The sequence below is a fragment of the Ammospiza caudacuta genome, chromosome 3 (assembly GCF_027887145.1).
Source record: "Ammospiza caudacuta isolate bAmmCau1 chromosome 3, bAmmCau1.pri, whole genome shotgun sequence".
In the NCBI taxonomy this organism is placed as follows: Eukaryota; Metazoa; Chordata; class Aves; order Passeriformes; family Passerellidae; genus Ammospiza; species Ammospiza caudacuta.
Genome location: NC_080595.1, coordinates 18,216,420 through 18,235,770, shown reverse-complemented (window position 1 = coordinate 18,235,770; position 19,351 = coordinate 18,216,420). Strand labels below are relative to the sequence as shown.

Sequence of the window (19,351 nt, the reverse complement as noted above, 5' to 3'; positions counted from 1 at the left end):
TGAATTAATCCTTTCATGTTTGTGCTTTGTTCTGTGTCATTTCGGTGCCTGAGGCCACCTGTGTTTCTAGCTGGCTCTTCTCTTACATGGCCCTTATCCTTAAAGTGAGTGAGTGTTTTTGACTTTAGACTTAGCTCCCATTTATGTATTTAAAGGTAAAATGATTTCTAATGCTAATTGGGGTGGGCAAAAATTAGAGCAAGAGAGTTTAAAAATGATTATTGAATATTTATAAGCATCCTCAGTTCTTGGTGAAACTGGGATGAAAAGGTTTCAAAAAGGTTTCTAATTTCTGCTATGAGGTACTTTGTTGTGCTTCACTTACAATGGTAACTGAAGGTGTGAGGCCTGTGGGGCCCACAAAGGCTCCAAATACATTTATTTTTACTGGGTTTAGGTCATATTTTCTGTTGGTGTAATTACTGAGCAGTAATGGGATGAAGGAGCTCACCTATGCCAGTTTATGGTTCCTTTCAAAGTCAGAAGGGATAAGCTTGGGCAGTGCTTGGACTCTATGGGGAGAAATGTTTTGTGTAATACTTCTTTAAAAAAAGAAAAATATTAAATTATTATTTGGGGGATGGGTATATATTTTTTTCCTTTAGCACCAGTGTTTGGACTGTCACATCCATGGCCACATATTCATACTAAGGCAGGCAAGGAGCTCTGAGGAGGGTCTGTGTCCGCCTGGCTGAGTGAGTGCTTTCTGTGAATGCCATTCACTGACAGATCCATTTATGCTGATTTCGGTGACCAAAGAAGGTGATAACTTGCTATAAATTGCCCTTCTTGTATTTATAAATGATTTTGCTCAAAAGAAAGTTGTTGCAGACTATTGTCCCCATTAGTAATTTGGGAGAGGAACCTTAACAAAAGATTAAAGTAAACTGATTTTAGAATATTACCGTATTGGGGAGAAATCATTGGAAATTATGCACATAAGTTAGCAGAGTGCTGTAGGTATTCTGCGTTAGTGTGAAAGGCAGTATGGGAAGGCTGGGCAGAGGTAGTTCCCATTAAAATAAGAGGGGGCAATCCAGGTTATTCCTAAGCTTTTTGTGGGCACCATAATGTATGTAGAGCTCTGTAGTGAGCCAGTAGAATGCAATGTTAAAGACAAGGAGCCAGTAAAATTTTATATTAAAGATTAGCCTTGGAACCAATGTTCATCTTTTATTTCGTATTCTATATGACCTCTTAAAACTAGTGACAAACAGTGAATGCTGGACCTCTCCCTGAGAGCCAGGTAAAATATTGATGCCACTGGCAGCTTAATTCGACTTGGGAATTTTCTTAAAAATTTATTGCCGCTTCATAATACCTTTGCTAGCTGGGCTTCTCTGGTCAGGAGATGCTGATGCTTGTTTTCTGCTCAAGGTGGTCTCACTTGCTGCAGTTTTAGAATGAGGAACAATATCTGATTTTAGTCTTTCTGTGGCTTTTCTTTAAACTTCTGTACTGCTTTGCAGCTGATATTGATTTTCTTTGCTTTGTGGCAGGGAAAACTGCAACTGGTGTCACTGTGCATATTGTTCAAGGCAAAACTAAGAAAGAAGAGCAGTTTGATTTTGTCAGGTAGACAAGATGGGATGGGAGCCATCAGCTCTAGGGTACTGTCTCTATGTGCTGCCCCATGCTAGATCATCCTAGGTGTCTCTGAGAAACAGGCTACTTTATACCTGATTTTTCCTTCTCAGAGCAGTTGAGGGCTCAGCAGTGGACTGTCTTTTTCTCCCTTTTAGTACCAGGGAATGGCATCTCTCAGGAGCAATGCTTGGGCCTGGCAGGGAAGAATTGTAGCTGCATGTTTACAGCACATCTTCCCAGCAGTGGCATCTAGGGCAGCACAGAGTCACTCCCTTTTCTTTCTGGGGAAAGACTTGTAAGGAGAAGAGTGCAAAATGGTTGAGAACCATGAATTTAACTTACTCATTTTTATTTCAGTAATAATTACACCTCAACCTATGTGATTCAGCAGTAGCCTGAGGACAGCTAAGAAACCTCAGATGTATTAGTGCTAAAATTGTGGACAGTTTGAAACTTGTCCTTCTTCTTTCTGTACCAAATGGTGCATCTTGGCAGTCTTCATAGAATCATGGATTGTTAAGGGTGGAAAAGACCCTAAGATCATCAAGTCTGTTTTGATTTCAGTTAAGCCTCTTCCACTGAAAGAGTTTTTCTTTGCTGCATTTAGTTGATCACTGAATTTTTAAAAGTTATTTTCTGGTCCACATCCTTCAGGAAGAGGGTTAAAGACAGTTCATTTTTGCTCCAGAAAGTGTTATTAATAACCACAAGGAGGCTGCAAATATGAAGAAAAGAAGGAGACAGGTGGATATAAAATGTTTTGCTCTGCGTGCTGTTTTGTATTTGTGATTCTGGTTTTGCTCATATGCATTTTCCACCAGTACTGTTATACAAATATTGCAAGTAATGAAGTGCTTGTAATTCCTGAGATTCTGGCAGTTGTGCCTTGTAATGGACAATATTTATACATCAAGGCAATAACTAGGCCTATTTCTAAATAATCCTCCTCACTTGAATGTTAAAGTACTTTCCAGTAATTAGTTATCTTACTTAATTGCTAATTTTTTTTGAGGGCAGGAAGCATTGCTTTTGTCTTACAAAAAGGACCTGAGCCACGAGGCTGAGTGCATTATTGTTCCATGGTACATGCTGAGCCTGCTGCTGCCAGAATAGTAATTTTACTCCATAACAATTCCAGCTTTACAGCTACAAGATTACAGAGCAGATACTGTTGATGACACTTCAAAGTCTTTATGTACAGGAGATCTGTTTTCATTTCAGTATTTGCACTGTTTATTTGTGTTATATAGCACTATTTGCTCTTTGGCTATAGCTCCACATCAAAAGACATTTACTGGAGTAGATGACAATGGGAATGTAAATCCTCCTGTGAGCTGGTTGTGTCCTCCATTTGATTGGGATCAATAAGTTACTGGCCTGGTAGTAGGAGTCCCTCAGAATTGGAAGTTTCAATCATTCCTTGTATTCACAGATCTTAGTGGAAAATCCTCTTCAAAGCTTGACATTTTAGGCCCTTTCCCTGGTGTCTGATTTCTCCCAAATGTATGTTCATTGATTTCAAGGATTTACTGCAGGGTTTAGATTCTTCCTGAAAATTGCTTGGTTTCTGCTATTAATTATTCACAATCACCAGTGCTGGATCACAATTTTTCAGGTATTGCCTTACTGAGCTGCCTTCCTAGGTGTCTCACTCTGGGTTTAATTGATCTGGTGTGAAAAACCATGTGAATCGTAAAATATCCAAGTTCCTCAAAGATTACTCGGATAACTGTGGAAAGAGTGGAATAATCTTAGTCAATCTTATTACTTAAGATAAATCCATAAATCCAGTCATTGTTGTACCAATTGTAGTTGCTTATGGTCAAACTTGAATACACCAGCTTTAAAAGGTTACTATATGCAATATTGCTTCGTGTTAAGAAGTATTAGAGACTAACCTTATATGGAAAATAAATAGCAAATATCTGTTATTATATATTTCCAGATATGTTCAGAATTGCTTAAAGGAAGAACATCAAGATCAATATTTGACTGGATTTGATTTTAATGGTTGATACTAAAATGAAAGGAAGAAAAGTAGCTTGATTTAGTGGAGAGAATTAGAAGACTAATTGGGCCACAGACAGGAAAGGATGGTATTCAAGCTGTAACTTGTAATCTGCCTATTTTGATTGTTTTTCCCCTACATGTTTTTGAGGCATAGAGTAATGTATTAAGTGTGGGGGAAAGGGCCTTTCCTTGGAGAGCCAGAACTATTACCAAACTCTGGATTATGTAAATGCCTGATCACCCAGTTGATAAAGATGTCAGATAGAAGTTTAAGTGTAAATCTGCTTTTTAAAACAGTTACCTAAACCCAGACAGAATTTGAACTTTCATAGCTGTCATGGTTTAGGCCTGGCACAGAGCCAGTGTCCCCATGAGAATACCCTCTCCCTAGTGTCTGCTGTGAAATGTGACCAGGAATAAGCAAAGCAGGCTCCAGCTTAGAAATAAAGAAAACTTCCTTAACTAAACTACAAGAAAAAGAGGGAAAAAAACTATAAGGGAAGAAAATTAAAACCTTACAAAAAGCACTTTCCTCCTCTCCCCACCAAAATTCCTAACGCAATACATTCTCCCAAATCACCAACTCTCAGTCCAGCACCACTCTTTAGAATACTCAATCTTCAGTTCATGAAGAGGAGAGGAGTCCTTCTTGCACCATAGGCTTCCCCTGGAAACACTGTTGAAACCTCGTGTGCTTCCATGTCACTCAGCACTGCCCGGAAAGTCCTTTTGCCATCGTGACGTCTTCCTTCCATGCCCAGTGCTCTCACCACTGTGCATGGACCAGAGCTGCTTTTAGGGTTGTCTTTTAAGGATGCCTTGTCTCACTCCAAAAAAAAGGCCCAGTCTCTCCTTCGGGACATCTGTCCCCCCCCCCCATTTTTTGCACCCCCTGGGGCCGAGGGGTACCCACACTGAACCCTCCTGGTTCTGAGGCACTGCCTCCCCCTAAATGCAGTCTCTGTGTCACAGGAAAAAAAAAAATGGTTCCGTCTATGGCCACACAAGAAAAGTCCAGCCAAAAGGCCACTCCATCATCTCTCCCCCCACTCAGCCAGTCTTCTCCACTTCCCTTGTGGCCCATCCCCTCTTATCTCATCTCTTATCTCTCTTCTCATTCAGCTCCAGGAGGATCAGCATTTGCAAGGTTTCTATCATGCAAGAAAAGGGTTAAAAATTTCAGTCTCTGCCTGTCCCAGAGCTCCGGCACTCCCACGCTGCTCTGGCCGGGCAACTTCTCGCCGCACTGACCCCTTCTCCTCCTCGGCCGGCTGCTATCACATTCTGTCGCCGGCTCTCCGTCTCTCTCCTGGTGGGGCGGGGTGGATGCCCGATGTCTCTTGGTGCTCTTCCACCCTTCTGTCCTCAAGGGGCTCCTCACCCCCCACCTCTGTCCAGGACCAGGCTTACCGCAGGGCTGCCCCTCCTCTGCCCAGCAGCAGCAGCTGGAGGGGGGAGGGAGATCTGACCTCTTTCCTACAGAAGTCCCAAGAGAAACTCCCAGGTCCAAAGCTCTGGTTTTAAACCCTGTGTGTTCTCAGAGGTGTGTCCAAACCCCACTGGCCACATCAGGTGCCAATATCAAAATCTGAGCACCCATTGGTTTGACCACAGCATCCCAGAATTCTACCTCCTGGTCAAACCAGCACAATAGCTCTGACTCTGAGGATATGTACAAAGGGCAGGAGTCTTTGGTGGCCTTTACTGTGAGCTTTCATAGTCTTCTTTCTCCTTCTGCCTCATCTGTTGTATTTTTCACAAGTGTGTGGAGCTGAAGCTAAATACTCTGATTATTCACCCAGAAAAGCTTTCCAGTCAGCCATGCAGATCAGCTCCAGGGAACAATAATGATTTTGATGAAATCTCCTTAACTTTTCATAAACACTTTAAAAGAGGTCTTTTTTATCGGAACAGAATGCTTTGATTTTTTTAAAAAGTTACTTCATGCTTATATATCATACAGAATGGAATTTTAACATGAAAATTAAATGCTTTCATTTCATTGATAGTAAATGTTTCAATTAACACAAAGAAGTACTTTGAAGAAAAAGAAAATCCAAACTTGCCTACTCATTTTTGGAATTACCAGATTTTAGACTTTCAGAATTCACCATCTTCTATTTCCACACTGCTTTCCATGTATAGTAAATTATGTTTGTGGGAGTGTACCAGATATAGTGATAGATTGACTGAAACAGGAGGTAGTTTCATAGAAGGTAATTTATATTTATGCACTGTATATATGTGTAAACAGGAACAGAATCTGTTTTATGGCAGCATGATGCCGCTACCTGTATTCAGCCCAGGTTTTCTCAACATTTTTTCTATCTAGACATCATCCTTGGTATTTCAGTAAAGAACTTTGATCTCCTGCTAAGATGTTTATGTTATCATGAAGTACAGATAATAAAAAGAAAAGGAACAGGCTGTCATAGCTGTTCTAGAATATCTCTTTTAGAAAGGTATTTTACAGGCAGGGTAGTCAAACCTTTGAAGTATTCATAGCATTAATGTGTAACTTCCTAACCATTTTTTCCAACTTTTACAAGGACTAGCTTAGTTTAAAAATGTGCAGTTAGTTGCTTAGATTTAAATGTTCAACTAGAATGTACTTAATAAGTTCAAATGGGGAAAGAACTGATCACTTGAGATTCAAGTGGAGCTTCCTAATTAAGTGCTGGAAATGCAATGTGTTCTCCTAACACTATGTCTTTTAGCCTTCTAAAAGCTAAATGTCTGTGAGCCTTCCAGTTGCTCTCTGCCAGTCCTGAGAAGAGAAGTGCATTTAATGATGGGAAACCCTCCCATCATCAGAGGTGTTGCTTGCTCCTTAAATGTCTTGGACATTAAAGGTGCAGAACACTGTTCCCACCTGAGCACTGAGCTGTCTGTTTTCCTAATACGCTTTGTGTGTTCCATTTCAGGGTGCTCAGAAGAAACTCCAAGTATCATATTTTTCTGAAAGTGGAAATCTCTTTGCTTTCTGCCTTCCATCTTATGGTGTCAGTTTGAGTATGCTACAGCAGCTCAGCAAAGCATTTATATAAGGCTCTCTTGATGAGAGATGCTCTCTGGAGTTTCAAATCTTTTGCAATTAATTTTGTTCTTTTATTCTGGCTTTTTCAGGAAATAAGAAATGCTTCCTCTTGTGATCTGGGGTGTCTGTCAGAAATATTGACACTGTTGACCTTAAATGTAAGGTGGAAAGAGTACCAAGTGCATCCAAATGAAGGTATGCACTGCAAACCTGTAGCAAACAACTTTAATGCTGCTGGGTGCACTTCTCAAAAATAACTTAAAAGTGGCATTCTCAAGAGTGATTTGGGCTCTTTGGTATTACTCTTCACAAGTCTTGTTGTAGATTCCTGAATCACTTCACAGGTAAAAGTTTTCTTGTCATTCTTATTAACAGCCAATAGCTCCATTATTATTTTTTTCTTCTCTTCTTCCTCAGCTCCCTTTTTTAGAATCTGGATACTTTTTTTATCACAATGGTCTTGCTAAAGCCAGGAGAAGACGCAGCCTTCAACACAAAATTCGTCTGGAAAAGGACTCCAGGGTAAGTGTTTTTTCTTTGTTACACAGACCATTTTTTAATGTGATCAGGGTGATGATCAGATCTATGGCTATGATTATGTTTTTTTTTCCCCAATGCTTGTTTTAAGCTTGCTGGCTTCTGTATGTACTTCTGTATGTATCCACTTCCCAAATAGCCTCAGCTTTTATTTTTATTTCACTGTTAGAAGTAGTCATATGTTCTCTGAGATGTGTCCTCTCTCCAGTAAGACTCAGTGATGCCATAGTCTCCAGGACATCCCTGTGCACTCTGTAATGGGGGGAGAAGACATCTGAGGTACATCTCCTGGTTGTCCTCTCCACGAATCCTGCTACCCATGGGTTATTCAGCTCTGAATACCTTGTGGTATGAATGGTGGCACTTTCTTAGCAACTGCCATAGATTCCTTGCTTCTCAGGGAATAGTATGATACCAGTTACTAGGAGAGTGTAAGCTGTCAAACTTGAGTAGTTCTTTTAGAGGCTCTTGCTTGCAGTCTGTGAACGGTCTGCTTAGTTTTCAGAAGCATAAACCTCTCAGACAGGAAAAGGCGGTCCCTTTTGCAGAAAGCTATGAGCTGGCACTGACAAATTCTTTTTCCTTATATGCACTGGTTTGATACTGGGCTGAAGTTGGACCAGGTAGCACAAAAAGTATATTTACTGCCCAAAAAAAGTAGGTCGGCCTAAGGAATGATATCATGACAGCAAATAAATTATTTTTTAATCCTTCATTAAGATGTCAATTCACTGCACTGTGAAGAGTGGTGAAGAGTGTGAAACAATTTTATTCCAGACAGAATGTGATTGCCAGATTCGTGTTACTGGAACACCTGTGACAATGAAACACTTGAGAAGAAGAGGAAAATAGGTAAAATAAGATCATAATTGTTGTGACGCTAGAGCAAGAAAGATCTGATTAATTCCCAGCTTAACTTTCCTGCTTCTACAGAAATTTCAAGTGATTCCAGGTCCAATTAGGTTGCCCATGGCTGGTCACTTCTGTAGTTGAGAGCCATGTGAGGGAACCAGATAGGTTCCAGGTGCTGCCTGCTCCATTGCTCTATCCCAGGATGCTGATAGTTGGGTGCTCTAGGGTACCTCTTCCTGGTCCCCTTCTCTAAAGAGAAACATACAGATGAGGGTTTACAAGGCAGAGATGTGTCAAACCTGCCTGGAACAGAAATTCACAGGCTTCCATTGTTTGGTTTACTAAGTAGAGATCAGAAAGTAAATCACTGTGGAAAATCTACAATTAGTGGATACTAAAGCAAACGTCCTGAGGTGTTTCCTGTCCCTGAACCACCCAGTCTTGTAAAGTCACTTATGAGAAAATGCATGAGGAAATTTAAGAGAAAAAGCACACAAGTCAGAGTATTGGAAAGTAGTGGCTGGGTACAGTCACTGTGCAGAGTCATTCCATATGCTCTTTGGAAATAAATATTTCTGTAAGTCTCTGAAAATTTTACTAATACCTATGATACTTGTAGGAAACCACCAATTCTCACTGCAGCCTAATGTCTGAGCGCTCCTGTACTAATTCCAGACTGGCTCTTGCATTGATACCTCTAGACTAAGTGTCTGCACTGCTGTTAAGAGCAGCTTAAGTGAATCTGCCTTCTTGTTCAGAGATGGTCCCTTTTGTAGTTATCTGATACTTCCAGTTTCTATACTTGCAGTTGGCTTGTCACATGCTGTGAAATCTCATTTTTCCTGATAATCTCCGCCTCATTGTGCTACTGCATGTCAGTGGCTCCCTCCTTTGATTTCAGGGAATAAAGCTGTGTTTAAATATCTGAGAATATCTGCAATATGAGGAAAAGGATGAGCCTGGGTGAATTCTGACTTCATGGTTTGCACTGGAAAATGGAAGGGGGATGAAGCAATGTTTCATCTCCATGTGTAAAATGACATTTTCTCATCTAGCCTGTCCTGAATAGTCCTTGAGCTCTTATGATACTGTATAGGTCAGTTACTTCATGTAATACAGTTTGAGAGCAATTAAAAAAATTAGTCTTGTCTTCCTTCTTCTTTTCTATGTGAAGCCATAAAAATTCCTGTCAAATTTGTCTATAAATGGAAACATGAGTTGTGTTGACAGTATTTAATTTCAAACTCTAAAAGCTATTTCTAAATGTAATGGCAGCTTTCTAGACCATTTAACAATCAATTTTACTTAGCAACAAATGTCAGCACTGTCATGGTTAATATGTTAATGTGTGAAGCCAAGAATAAAATGTTCCTGTTTTCAGGCTAGCCAGGAAGAAAACTACCACCAAAAGGCTAGAAAAATCACTCAGGAACCGTTACGGTAAATGCTGCTGCAAAAAGTTGCTTGGCCCTACCCAAATGTGAGAAAGTGGACTGCACTTATTCTGTATACTTCTCACTTTTAAGGAGGTTACAATGCCCAGCTGATTTTAATTACTAGCTGGAAAACAGCACAGATGTTCACTCATTTAATTAATGTTTTTTAATCAAGGAAGTCCCTTGAGGATCCATGTCAGCTTTTCAGGAGTCTAAGACAGATGTCGCAGCACTATGCAGACAGGTTACTGCATCATTTCCATGATCTGCATGTCTTTTAAAATGCTCAAAAATGCTTTGTGTAAAATTTACTGTATGTTTGAACCAAAATCTTTTGGAGCTATGCTACAAACATTACAGCAGTTGTGTGATAACCATCACTGCAGTCAAGGAAGTGGAAATGGAATGTTACTGAATTTCTAGAAGTCCAGCAAGAACTATTCTTTGTTTTGGAGAACCCTCTCAAATACAATGGTTTTAACATTATTTAATAGATTCATATTGCTGAAGCCTGGAGCAGTACTGGCAGTGTTGCAACATGTAGTGTTGTCACATAGTGTGTTGTCCTATTGAACTGTTCAAGAAAAAAGTGCAGGTGCATGAGGCTTTTTGCTGTCAGTACTGTCCTTTCAGGGATCCTTACTGTCAAGGTGGCAAATTCCACAGTGAACTGAACTGCTTCAAATGGAAGCTCTTTTGTTTAAATTACATTATTTGAGGTATGGAGAATCTTCCAGGAGAGCTTTGCTTTGACTCTTTTGCATCATTTGTAAATTTCTATGGTTTCCAGGTGTACTTCTATTTTGTTATTTTAGCTTACATACCTTTGGTGCCAAATGAATTGCAGGGAGGGGAGGGATTCCCTTTACTATTTTTAGATCTTTAAGCTGGAATTCTAAATGAGCTAAGGCATTGCAGCAACATCTCCAGAATTCTTCATGTGAAATTGCAATTTCATGTGCATTTATTTGTTTATTCCTTTAGCAGAAATGTTTCAGACCAAAAGGTCAGCTATTAGACTTTTTTGTCCTTGGAAGACTTAATTTAAGGGGCTGCTCTACTTTTCCCTGGAGCTGCAGACAGGAAAGTAGCCCTTGCCATGATCCATGGACACAGACAGCTGAGAGGAGGTGACAGCAAGGATAAAGGCCCTCGGTGGAAAAGCTGTGAGGAGCCAGAGTAGTATGGGACCAGGCATCAGTGTGAATGTAAAGAGAGAATAAGTGGGAGAGGCTGGAACAAAAGCCCAGAGTCAGTGAGATGGTTGAGTGATCTGGGAGTGGAGGAGTCCATGAGCTGAGTGGGACATGGAGGAGCATGTACTGGCTGGAGAGACTGGAAACAAGGTATCCACACTGATGTCAAAATCTGTAGCTTCATAAGTTCAGGTCACAACACAGCCTCAGAGCAAGGGGACCTTTAGAGAGTCTTCCCTGTGAGTAAGGGGAAATACCAGCTTCTGTAAGACCAAACTTTGCTTTTAATAGTGAGGGCTAGGGGTATGTTTATCAATGTGATTGCCCTGGAAAGGTGAATCAGAAATACAGAGATAATTCATGTTGCCTTGTTTGTTAGTACAGTAGAGGCAGGGTGGGAAATTGAGTCTTCTCCTGCTCCACCACAGTTAAAGGAAAACACAGCCATGGGATTTGCTTCTGTAGTGGCTGATGATGCCATGTGCATGCCAGTTCACTCTGTCATTCCCCTTCCCAGCGGGGCAGGGAATAGAAAACATAATGAAGGGTTCATGTATTGAGATATGGATTGGGAGAGATCATTCATCAAACATCATGGGCAATACAGGCTGTAGGTAGAGATATGAATTGAATTTATTACACTAACCAAATCAGAGCAGGATTATGAACCCTTAAGAACACCTTCCTCTCACCCCTCCCTCCTTCCCAGCTCTACCTTCTACTCCAGCAGTGTAAAGAGACAGGGAATGGGATTATGGTCAGTTTCATTGACCATAACCCCATTCCTGTGAATCACCTGTGGTTTCTTTGGTTGCTCAGGGGGGAATTGTTTCTCCATGCCACTTTAGGGGCCTTCCCACAGGAGACAGTTCTCCACAAACTTCCAGCCTGAGTCCATCTCATAAGCAGCTGCTGAAAACTGCTGCAGTGTGAGTCCATCCCATGGGCAGCAGTCCTCCCAAATCACTGCAGAGTGGGGTCACTCTTGCATGGTGTGCAGTCCCTCAAGGACAGGCTGCTCTAGCGTGGTCTCCTCTCTCCATGGGCCTCTCACTGGGTCACAGCCTCTTCTCAGGCACTCCCAGCTCCTCCACAGGCTGCAGGTGGATCTCTGCATCCCCATGGATCTCCATGGGCTGCAGGGCGTAGCTGCCTCACCATGGTCTGAACCACAGGCTGCAGAGGAATCCCCCCAGCTCTGGTGCCTGGGGTACCTCCTGCCCTGCCTTCTCCACTGACCTTGGTGTTTGCAGAGTTTTTCTTCCCATATATTCTCACCCCACTCTTCTCTGGCAATTGCAACTGCACAGTAACTTTTTTTTCTTTCTTCTTAATTGTGTTATCACAGAGGCATTACTACAGTTTCTGATTGTCCTAGGCTTGCCAGTGGCAAGTCTGTCTTTGGAGCTGCCAGGGCTTGTCTCTGCCAGACATGGTGGAAGCTTCTAGCAGCTTCTCACAGAAGCCAGCCCTGCAGCCGCACTGCTGCTAAAACCTGGCCCTTCAAACCCAGTACAGTTTAATTGTTACTTTCAAAGCTGACTTACCTTCTGGTCTCCTGTATTATAAATACAGCTGTGGTCTCATCTATATTATTATGTAAACATTTTAAAAAGTGGTCACATAAATAAAAGAAAAGAAAAAATTCATGGTAATTTTGTTACCTTTTTGATTAATAGTTCTGTATTTTTTGCTGTTGGTGATTATTTTCTGTTAAGAAATAGTCTTCCATGGAAGAGAATGGTTGAAACATAGTTTTTTCTCTCAAAGATTATTTTGGTTTTTCCAAGTTTTATATAAAACCATTTTCCTCCCACACAGTTGCTTTTGCCACACAGCTGCCAACATAAATCCTGCTCAGGAAAGAAGCTATAATATTGTCATGGTTTCACATTGACAGGAAGTAGGTTTTATTTTGGATGTGCTGTGGTTACCAGTAGGTGCTCATATTTTAATATTGGCACCTGGTGTAGCCACAGAAGTTTGGACACACCTCTGAGAACACACAGGGATTGAAAACCAGAGCTACACCCCTGGCAAGCTGTTTTAGGACTTCTGTGGGAAAGAGGTCGGATCTCGAGGATGGAGGAGCGCCAAGAGACCTCGGGCAGCCCCCCCCCCCCCCCCCCGCCCCCGCCCCCCAGGAGAGAAACGGAGAGCAGGCGACAGAATTTGATAGTGGCCGGCCCAGGAGGAGAAGGAGGGAGTGCGGCGAGAAGGTGCCTGGCCAGAGCAGAGGGGATGGGCCACGAGGGAAGCGGAGAAGACTGGCTGAGTGGGGGGAGAGATGATGGAGTGGCCTTTTGGCTGGACTTTTCTTGTGTGGCCATAGACGGAACCATTTTTTTTTTTCCTGTGACACAGAGACTGCATTTAGGGGGAGGCAGTGCCTCAGAACCAGGAGGGTTCAGTGTGGGTACCCCTCGGCCCCAGGGGGTGCAAAAAATGGGGGGGGGGGGGGGACAGATGTCCCGAAGGAGAGACTGGGCCTTTTTTTTGGAGTGAGACAAGGCATCCTTAAAAGACAACCCTAAAAGCAGCTCTGGTCCATGCACAGTGATGAGAGCACTGGGCATGGAAGGAAGACGTCACGATGGCAAAAGGACTTTCTGGGCGGTGCTGAGTGACATGGAAGTACACGAGGTTTCAACGGTGTTTCCAGGGGAAGCCTATGGTGCAAGAAGGACTCCTCTCCTCTTCATGAACTGAAGATTGAGTATTCTAAAGAGTGGTGCTGGACTGAGAGTTGGTGATTTGGGAGAATGTATTGTGTTAGGAATTTTGGTGGGGAGGAGGAGGAAAGTGCTTTTGTAAGGTTTTCATTTTCCTTGTGTTTTTTTTTCTTTTCTTGTAGTTTAGTTAAGGAAGTTTTCTTTATTTCTAAGCTGGAGCCTGCTTTGCTTATTCCTGGTCACATTTCACAGCAGACACCAGGGAGAGGGTATTCTCATGGGGACACTGGCATTGTGCCAGTGTCGAACATTTGCCATGACAAATATATAGGGAAGAGCTGAGTCCCATTACTGATATCTCTGTGCTAGTGGATCTATGTTGCTATGGGGAGAATAAATATGTGTGTATCGAGGGAGGAAAGGTTAAATGACAATCTTCCACTGAGAGTGAGTTTGGCACTTAGATGATGATTTCTTTGGAAAGAAACATCCCAGTGATGTAAGTTGTTACATTTCAGAAAGGGATTAGAAAGGGAGACTTGGCTGTGCTGATCCAGGAATCTGAGGAGGGTGGATACGGAGCTTCTTCCAGGACTAGTTAACCAGGTGCCCATGGTTAGCAGTACTCCCAAACTGCTTGTCTCATGGGACAAAGAGAAGAAAGGGGTTGTAAATGCAGAGGGTTTAAGCTTTTAATTGAATAAATCAAAATCTTTCATCTCCTTCCTTGCCTGAGATCCTTTATGTGCCCCCTTAATGTGACTGACTTTCACTGGGTTTAGTATTTTGCACTCAATAGTATTTGTATCACATGGTTTGTTCTGTTTTTCCCCAAAGCCCCTGTGGTGGTGGTCTCTCCTCAGGTTACTCCTCCCCTTGCCCTTCCTATCGCTTGTATCCCATTGGCTGTGGCTCCTCTCCTCCACCCCCCTTTGTCTGGGTTTAAAATCTCCCACCATCACACAGTCAACCTCTTTTTACCTCTCCCTGACCCTCTTAGAGGAGTTCCACAATAAATCATGGGATGGTCATCCCAAGGAGAAAGAGCACCTCCCATATTTTACTTTAGTCCTTGTGAGATTGAGTGGGGCCAGGGATCCAGAGCTAGCCAGATTGGACCCCAAAGGCCCCAGGATGAAATCTCCGAGCTTATTTGTGATTGGACCCTTGCAACCTGTGCATGTAGAAGTGCCCTCTGCCCCACTCCCAGGCAGGGGTTGTCCAGTGCTGCCAGAGTTTAATATTTCATCCATGGCCCCTCTTTAACAGGGAGAAAGGGGGATGGATGACAGCTTGGGAAGAAGCAGTACAGCAGCCCTTAGCAATGGCAGCACAATGTATGTCAATCGTCAGGGCCTTTTCCAGGGCATTAGTGACAGGTCTGAGCTGGGCTAAAGGTGGAGCCTTTTGTCTTGCTCTCTTAGGTGTCAGCACAAATCTTCCCCTTTGCAGAAATTAAAATCTTCCTGATAAGATCAGGAAAACCCAGTTTTCTTCAGTTCTCTGTAGTTCTCCAGCCAGTGTGGAATGCAGTGTTCTGGGGACACAAGGACTGGGAGCCATTGGAGCTTTCCCTCGTTCAGACCTTTGTATTTGCTGTGGAGGTGTAACTTATTTCTCCAGCCTTCTGTTACTGAAGGCAAATAACATTCTGTCCCTGGAGTAAAGCAATAAGAGCAATTAACAATTAGTTTTTTTAAAATGGCAATTCTTGGCATTTTTCCTCCTGCTCCATGCCCCACATCTTGATTTCTCAGATTCCTGACCAATTTGATTTCCTGGTTAAAAAAAAAAAAAAAAAAAAAAAAGCTTGGAAGGTATCCCAAGATGCTTCTTCCATCTTAGAAGAAAGCTTGTTTGCTCCTGAAAGCAGAAGGGCAGCAGGAGAAGAAGGGGCCATCACTTGACCAGTTCCCTGTTGTAATCCTGTTGTTGATACTGTGGGTGAAGGGGAAAAACTGCGCTGTTTTTACAGTTCACCACAGCAGTGATCCCAGAATCATACAAAACTTTTGGCTTCTGTGGAGCTAAGCATGATATAAGTTAATGTAATGCCTAAGACTTGCCATCCTCTCTCAAATCTTGGATGGAGGCTTCAGGTTCATCATCCAGTTCTCTGCCATGCAGGGAGGTTTGTGTGTGTTATGACAGAGAGATGGCAGAATGGCGGGACAAAAAGCCCTTCATGTTTTTGTCTTTTTTATGTAAATACATGCTGCAGATGGTAGAGGTTGACAGACTTCCCAGTTAAATCTATTTAGCATTTTGCTGTGATATCTGTTGTCATGGTGCTGGTATTCTGGTAGGATTATGTTCAGGAGAAATTTGGAACTGCCATAATTTTATGAGTCTACAGGGCAGCATTACACCTGCATCAGTGTTACCTTTTGATATGAAACAGAGAATTAGGTAATCTAAAAGCTCTGCTTGAGTATCTGTATTAAATATTGAACAGCCAAGGAAAACTCATGGGAGGAAATGTCTTCTTTCCAATACTGAAAAAAACCCCAACCTACCCTCAAACCTACACACTATTCATTGAAGCTGCACTGCACGCAAGTACTGAAGAAAGTTTTGTCTCAGCCGTCCTGATGAAGTGAAGCATGTTGCGCAGAAAACAGGCAGTGACTTCCACGAATGGATCCCTGGGTTATCATTTCTGATGTAAGTTGTCTTATGCTTTATCCAGTGTGTTTCAGAAAGAGTTTCCAAGAGTTTGTACCTGTTCACAGTGGGGGGGCCTCTTTTGGTACTGTTACCAGCTACTGTTACTGTTTTTCAGGTTGATACCATCTTGTACTGTATTTATATTGCTTTGCCACACAGCTCAGGGCAGTTTTTGAAAATTCTGTGTTTCTAATTCATAATTAAGCCAGCTCACCAGCATTGCAAGAAAAAAGGACAAATTTTTTGAGGGAACTTGAGTCATCTGTATGTCATCTGGTAATTGATCTTGTGTGTGTCTTATTGCTGAGAAAATTTAATACTTAAATGGGCATTTTTCTTCTATGATCATTGGACCCTTTGCAGATATTGGTGGGTCGTTATTGAAATATATGGGCTTATTATCTGAGAACACAAGAAGAAAGAAGGAGCAGAGGTCACAGCACAGTGTTTAAAAAAAAACAACAACAAGAAAACTCAGACACAGAGTCCGTTTCTGGGAAGGTAGAATTCAACCTCACTTCAGACGTGGAAAGAGAAAGGGTCATACAGGCAGCAGGGCACAGATAAATAATTGCAAGAAATATGCTACATATGGTGTATGAACTGTGTAATTCCAAACGAGAAATCATCAGGGCTACAAAGAGGAGATTTAAGTGTCTGTTAAGTGAGGAAAAAGGTTTTCCTACTACTCTGCCCTTCTTGCAATGCTTATATAAGTAAGGGGGTACTCCTCTGCCTCCAGAATGCAGAGGATAAGCTAGTCTTTAGGTCATTAAATTGCTTTTGTGATAATGTCAAAAGAAATGTATCAGAAATTCAGTGAGGCATCAAGTTTGGTTTGTGACTACTATGTACATAGCATGGTTGTTGTCACTGCAGACAGTGATTGCTGCATTCCCTGTGATTGCCTGTTGAAAACTGAATCTGAGGGAGTCCTATTTTTGTTGTCCCTGGCCTTTGTAGACTCTGTTCTTGCCCAGAGAGGGTTGCTGGATTTAACTGCTCACGGAAAGCCCCATCCAGCTCTGTTTTGTGTAGTTGACCAGTGGAAGTTCCAGCTGTAAAGCACCTAGCTGCTCTTTAATTCAGGTATCACAATTATTATATGATCGGTTTCTGTCTTCAGAAAAAGGACTCTCTGAAAATAAAAAATGGTGAGGCCTAGAGTTATTCAGATACTTAAGCTGTCACTTAGAATGATAGGGAAGTCCCTTAACTGCAGTGTGAGGGTGTTGAGCATGGGCTGAAGAATTTCACAGTTTCTAAGTTTAAATTCCTCAGATCTTGTGTGGCATCACTGGCTCATCTTTGGACTGCATATGTATATTGCATTTGTGATGTGCAATACAATTCTAAAGTAAAATATCACAACACCATTGAGTATTTCAGTAAAACAGTTTCTACTGGAGAAAATTATGTCCCGCACAATGTAAAAGCTAATCTTAACTGATCTATATATCGATTTGTAACTAGAAAGATGGAGAAAACCCAATTGATCGACATCAACATTAAAGAATGTGGAAAATCTTTTATATCTGTTATATGAAAAAGTGCCATTAGCTGCACACAATGAAATAACAGACTATCAAAATGACATCAAACTCAAACATGGAATGTCTTTTATGAAAATACTGTATAAGTGAGATTACAGGGTAAGCTAGAAGTAATACAAGTGATTGTACTGTAGTGTGATAGACTGCTGGGCAAAGGCATCACTGTGGAGATTATTGTAGAATTTTCCAAAAATAAAAGAAAAATAAAAGCAGTGATGTACTGTAGTCTTGGTGCCACCAGGATCTGGGGAGTCTGCATGGTTGATGGTTTTAAGACAAGATTAGACAGTGACCATGGCTGAGCTGGATGTGGCTAATTTCTCTCTGTGGCTCTGGGACGGTTTAGGTGACCCCTTGAAGCTGCTTCGTGTCACGTATTGCATCATTTTCGTGTTGCTGAACAGGATACTTGGGGTGAGGCAATAGAATGAGCTTTATTTCTCAGAACGGCTTGTAACCATGAGGAAGTTCAGTACTTTTACAAGCTGGACACATTCGGCCTCTGTTCTGCTGCCTGTAATTTGCTGAATTTGCATTAGTTAAGTTTCTGCTTTATTGTTGATGTCTTTTCTCCTGACTGCAGTGTCGCTCCCCTGTCTCCCTCTGCCTTTTCCTGTTTTCCTCTTGTTTCCTGCCTGATGCAGAATCTCTGTTTCATAGTGCAGGCCTTGCTTTTGTCATTTGTCTGTGCAATTTCCAGCCTAGGATTTTCAGAGGAGTCCATTAAATATTACAATACATGCAGTGGCAGTGGTGAGGCTGTATGATTTAGGGTCTTTTTAGTACAATGTAGAGAAGAAGGGACAGAGTGAGCCAGTGGCTTTGCATTAACATGGAACCTACTGTGATGCAGAATTTTGCTTTGGTTTAGGACAAGTTTAGTTTGGTTTTGAAAAAGGAATCCAGTGCATTGGTATGCTGAGCTGTTATGACTCATTTAATTACTTTAATTAGTTTAATGTTTGTATGTTATGTTATGGCTGTTAGTCACTGAAGGTTGTGAATATCTCAGCATTCACTGGATCCAGGAATCCATAGGCATACTGCTGGTGCTTGATGGGTGCAAAATAAGTGAGGGTTCAAAAATGACCAAGTTACCAACATTAGAGTTGTGATAGAATTCAGACTGCCATGTGCAACTCTGTCTTCAAGGTTGGCTTCTCTTCCAGTTTAGGAAGTATGTCTTACTCCGCTATACTTTTCTCCTGTACAAGTAAATAGTACGCTAAGAAATCTTTCTCAGGAACAATGCAACTGAACATTTTGGGCTCTGTTTTCTTTTGGGCAAATCTCTAAGCCTAATAGAAAATACAGAGGCTGGAAAACTACCTTTCAAAAGATTTTAAATATACTGTTTAACATACAACTTGAGAAGATTATAAAATTAGTAAAATATTGTATCTGTTATATATGGTACCCAGACTGTGAGATGATAGGTCTAGAATGGAGCAAAACTACAAGTTTATTTCCATTCTTTATTGATGTCAGAAAATCAGTGTTAAAATCAAATGTTAAAACAGTTGATGGAGTTTCTTGTGTGTACGCTTATATGACCAGAACCATTTAATGTATCTGACATTGGCAGTAAATAAAAGGTGGTGCGACTGAGGGTGTGCAGTTAAATCAATAACAATGTAAGACTGGAATACTTTTTGGTGTTGTGTTTTGGGGTATCTAAGCATGGTGCGCCAGGGCTTGTGTCACAGGGCTGTGGCTTTGAAAATCCCACCCTCTTTCTCCTAAGAGACTTAAGTTAAAAGAATCTCTTTAATGGCATATGCTACTGTATCAGACAATAAATGTA

General features: G+C 41.6%; 1 protein-coding gene across 2 annotated transcripts in view; it reads left to right on the top strand.

Moving 5' to 3' along the window:
* PCSK2 (proprotein convertase subtilisin/kexin type 2) overlaps nucleotides 1-19,351 on the top strand; it is a 110,105-nt gene that overhangs the window by 12,930 nt on the left and 77,824 nt on the right. Inside the window, exons 1-2 of one of the 2 annotated variants that reach the window (XM_058800784.1) lie at nucleotides 6,724-6,829; nucleotides 7,052-7,156. In XM_058800784.1, the coding sequence (XP_058656767.1) occupies nucleotides 6,824-6,829; nucleotides 7,052-7,156 (111 nt within the window). In that variant the 5' untranslated portion in view covers nucleotides 6,724-6,823. Of the gene's footprint in view, nucleotides 1-6,723; nucleotides 6,830-7,051; nucleotides 7,157-19,351 lie in introns of those variants that run through there. The other variant, XM_058800783.1, reaches the window with a different exon arrangement.